We start from the raw sequence: 5,069 nt of genomic DNA, 5'->3' as shown, positions 1-5,069 counted from the left end.
TTGATTAAGTTAGCATAATCAACTTTCTCAACCACTTTTTTCTCAATAGATAACATAGCCAAACCATTTAGTCTTTCTTGCGACATAGTTGATCGGAGATAAGTTTTCATCAATTTCAACTTGGAAAAACTCCTTTCGATAGATGCAACTGTAACTAGTATAGTCAGCAAAATTCGTAAACAATATAACCATTTGGATAACAACTATTCATTTTCTTCAAATAATTCAGTACATCAATCACTCTTTTTGATTCTCTTGGTAATAAGTATCTTAACAACTTTAGTTCTAAATATAAATTTGATTCATCAACATCAAAGTATCCATCATGTGTTAAAGACTCTTGAAGATTGATACATGAGTGCAAGATCATCAATAGACTTCAATCTCTCCAAACTAAATAAAATCCCAAACGTTTCTTCATATTTTTTTAAATTGTTCAAACCGAGTTTGAAGTGAAGAAAGAGCTTGATCAATTATAAATATGAAGTAATTAACTTGAAAAGATTCTTTAGGAGACTGGGTTACCTCTTCACTATTGATCTCATCAAATTGTCTCTTTCTTCGAATGATGCATTTTTCTCGAAAAATAGGTTCAATTCCTATTTCACTTGCAATATGTTCAACTTCAATTAATGCTTGATCAAATCTAGATTCTCTAAACTCTTGGAGAGAAGAGATAAGTCCCTTTAATTGTCTAATAGCAATATCAATATTCATATTTTCTGCTTGGAGAAACTTACTAACAATGTTAATCTCATATAACAATTTATACCAAATTATCATTCTAGACACGAACTCAAAATTCTCAAGTTCAAATGATGTCAAACCCTCAGCTTTACTCTTTATTTTTGAGTCATCAGAAATGTTTGCCAAATCAATTAAAGCATCTCGTATTTTCGAAGTTTGATCTTTTACGGGTTTCACACTTTCAACATGGCTTTTCCATCGTGTTTGTGATAATAGCTTGACTGTAAGACCTTGCACATGATCTTTGAAGATTTGCCACCGCTTGGTAGAAGAAGAGAATAATGAATATATGTGTTGTATAACACCGAAAAAGGACATTGCTTTAGGACAACATTTCACCATATCACATAATGTGAGATTAAGACTGTGACATCCACATGGAGTGTAGAAAGCTCTAGGATTAATTTCAAGTAATCTACTCTATACACCCTTATGTTTTCCTTTCATATTAGATCCATTATCATATCCTTGACCTCTTATATTATCAATGTCAAGTTCGAGATTGTTCAAAATAATTTTAAGCTCTGTAAAAAACCCAAGTCCTGAAGTTTCATTAACTTTCAAAAATCCAATCCAAAATTCTTCAACCGCTATTACATTTTCTGAATCATCCACACATCTAATTACAAGGGGCATCTACTCCTCATGACTTGCATCTGGAGTGTAATCAAGTATGACAGTGAAATACTTTTCATGTTTAATTTTTGCAACAATTGAACTTTTTACTTCAGCTGCCAACATCTGTATTAATTCATTTTGGATTTTGGGTCCAAGATAAGTGTAATGAATCTGCCTTTCTTGAACACGCCGAAGGTGCTCCTCCATTATTAGATCAAATTCAGCAATCATTTCAATTAGCTGCAAAAAGATTCCATTATTCTCAACATAAAACTTCTCATTATCTCCTCGAAGTGCCAAGTTATTCTTCGCAATTCTTTGCACAACTACAATTATTCTCTTCAATACTTGTTTCCAATGTTCTCTCTCCTTGTTAATTGCTACTTGTATATTTTCATCAATTGTCTTTTTCTTTCGAAGTCTTCTTTCTAATTCAATCCAACTAGTCATGCAATCAATATGATCTTTACTAGTTTCATGAAGATTGAGACATCGACTGATATTCTTCCAATCTTTGTATCCATCGTCAACTAGATGACCAAGTTTCATTGTGGTTCTTTGAGTCTTGAATAACTTGCAACAGAAACAAAAGATCTTGTCCATAGAAATAGAATACACTAGTCATCTTCTGTCACTTTTCTCACCATTTGGCAATTGCCTCTTATAATGTGATGGATTGAAGTGTCTGCCAGTGTTATCAAGAGGAAACAAAATATTATCATCTTTTCTAGGACCTCTTTCAACTAGAAAGTCCCTAATATTTTGAATTTTGTCCCAATTTCTTGGATCATCAACATTTAAAAGAAACAAGATCTCTTGATTTATATCTTCATCACTGTTATTTTCAGGCATATTGACTTAAACTTTATTATTTTCATTTTATTTTGGGTCTTCATTTTGAAGTTCATTCAATTCACTATGTTCCTGATCATTCAACTTATTATCAATATCATCCTGATTCACTTGTTCTACTACTTCCGTTTGCTCTACTCTTTGGTTGTTAGTGAAATACTTATTAAGACTTCCTACTTGGCTTTGAATTAAAGCTTCTTTCTTTTATTTTTTCTTCCTTTTTTCTGCTCCAGACAATTGTTTTCTTATAGAAAGCATGTTTGCTAAAAGCCTAAATATTAATCTGCACCAACAGTTCATAGATTAAAAAAGTTCCAACATCTAAATGCATGAAAAATTCACCAAATCATAATACATGTAAATACCATCCTGCTAAATCATAATCAAATTTTTATCTAATCATAAAACTATGGCGGGCTAATCATATTCTTGGAGCACCCTCATTCAACCAATAAGAAGCAAAAGAAGAAGAAGAAGAAGAAGAAGAAGATGAAGTGATAGCAGATTTAGAGAAGTAAAGCATCATCTCAAGAGAACATAAATAGAACAATACTATTGTATCTTCCTCTTTCGCTTCCATTGTCTTTAAAATCTGCACATACTCTCCAATCTCAAGTTCTAATTTATAAAAGTCATGGCAAAAGAGACATTGAAGAGAAAACTAGATGCACATGGTATCCGAACCACTAGAGTCAAGATGCAAAGTTTCACATATATTGTTAAGTTGGAAATGCGGAAAAACAAGCAAGATGCCATTGAAAGTTCAATGCCTATATATCAATTATGAAAATTGTTAATTTACAGGTGATGAAGATAACAATTTTCATCAAATGACTTGAAAATTAAATCATTCATAAATAGTATTTATATTTGTCATTGTTCTTACGTTTTGACAGTCCGTGTTCCGTTTCCAATAGCAGCACCAAAGTATCTCTGTAGGTAAACATTCAACAAGTAGAAGCTTTAGGTACTTCAATAAATTTGGCAATGTTGAACAATATCAGTAATGTATTCACATAGAATCACTCAAAAGAAAAACTATTAGAAGTATGAAAGGAGCAGTATTTAATATATAACATGAGAATTTTCATAAAAGGATTGTGGAGAAATTTGTAATCCATAATTGAATGCAAGACTCAAATTAAGACTAATATACAACTATGAGAACTCACATATGATATTCTAGAGGGTTCAATCATATATAACTGAGGTCCCTCTCTGTCATAACCACCAAGAATAATCCCACAGCCAAAAGGCCTGAATAAAACATAGTCCTGTTATATGGAATTGGATAAATTGAAGGAAAGTATTTCCATTAATCTTCAGATAAGCACCACCAAACATAAAGCACCGGCACCGCAATCCTACCTGAGCCACTAATAGAGTGTACAAAGATGGGCAAAACTCGCAACACGATCTGCTAGCTCCTTGACAGGGATGGGTTCCCCATATACTTTGTACATCACAAAACATAGAATATATCATATATGCCAAACTAGTAAAAAAAAAAATAGTTGTTTTGTTGGGCTTCTAATCAACATCGATTAATACAATCTATTTATGTTTTAAGAAGCATCTAACTATTCAAAATTAGAAAAAGATCATGCTATTAGAGATAGCATCTAACTATTCAAAAGAAGTAATAAGAGAACAAGATCATGCTACAGGTTAATGCAGTACCTATGTGCACAAAATGAACAAAAAGGAAAATTTTAGGGATCTAAGAAATTTTCTTCCAAGCATAGCACAAGATTCAGCAAGGACACAACTCACCGGTCTAAGAAGCAGGTTAGCAAGAGATGAGATGATCAATAGCAGTGCGAGCGATTAAGTAATTGCAACTTAGATCGCCTTTCACCACTGGAATCTTTGATCGGGGCAAACGCAACCATTGGAGGAGGCTGGAGGGGGAAGCTCAAGCCGTCGAGCTGAGCGGAAGAACTAAGAAGGTGAATCAGCAGTCATTGAGTCGCCGATGGGATCAGGAGCAGTGACACAAAGCCATAGAGGTAGAGCTGATGGAGAAACGACGGAGGAGGCTTGAAGCACTTCTGCCATTGCAGAGGGGCGAACTGGATGTGTTATGCGGAGAGGAGAAGCAGCAACGTTTAGGATATATATATATATATATATATATATATATATATATATTGGTGCCCCTAAAATTTGTAGGCCTGAGGCACTTGCCTCACAAATTACATTAAAGGTCCGGGTTTGGCTGAAACAACCATCATCAAATGCTTATTCAACTTCTATCGATGTGTGATTGAAATGTTCTGAGCTTAATATTTAAGAAGACCTAATGTTGTCGATATCCAACATTTGCTTGAAATACATGAACAAAAACATAGCTTCCCTGACTTGTTGGGTAATCTTGATTATATGCATTATAAATGGAAAAATTGTCCCGTCGCTTAGAAAGACTAGTTTACTTGGGGAGATCATGACGTTCCAACAATTGTGCTTGAAACAGTTACATCTACAGACTTATGGATATGACATTCCTTTTTTGTGATTGCAGGGTCATGTAATGATATCAACGTGTTTAACGAATTATCTTTACTCAACATCGTCTTGCAAGGAAATGCACCCGAGGTTAATTTTACAGTTAACAATACACAATATACAAAAGGATACTATTTGACTGATGAGATTTATCTAGAATGGGCTACTTTCGTTAAGAGCTTTTCATGCCCCCAGGATCCCAACAGAAAATTATTTAAGGGACGACAAGAGGCCGTGAGAAAGGATGTCGAGCGGACATTTGGAGTGCTCTAATCTTGATGGGCAATGATAAGAGGTCCAATACGATGTTGGTACAAGGATAATTTGAAGGATATCATGTATACATG

General features: G+C 33.9%; 1 protein-coding gene across 1 annotated transcript; it reads right to left on the bottom strand.

Moving 5' to 3' along the window:
- Positions 1-1,383: 1,383 nt before the first annotated feature.
- On the bottom strand, positions 1,384-1,914 carry LOC122044253 (zinc finger MYM-type protein 1-like). The gene has a single exon (XM_042604770.1). The coding sequence runs from the start codon at positions 1,912-1,914 to the stop codon at positions 1,384-1,386; it is 531 nt and encodes a 176-aa protein (XP_042460704.1).
- Positions 1,915-5,069: the final 3,155 nt, after the last annotated feature.

This window comes from Zingiber officinale, chromosome 2A (genome assembly GCF_018446385.1).
Source record: "Zingiber officinale cultivar Zhangliang chromosome 2A, Zo_v1.1, whole genome shotgun sequence".
Lineage (NCBI taxonomy): Eukaryota > Viridiplantae > Streptophyta > Magnoliopsida > Zingiberales > Zingiberaceae > Zingiber > Zingiber officinale.
This window is presented reverse-complemented; position numbering and strand designations above follow the sequence as displayed.

Coding starts and splice junctions, on each gene's coding strand:
- LOC122044253 (XM_042604770.1), bottom strand. CDS start 1,914: ATGAAACTTGGTCATCTAGTTGACGATGGATACAAAGATTGGAAGAAT.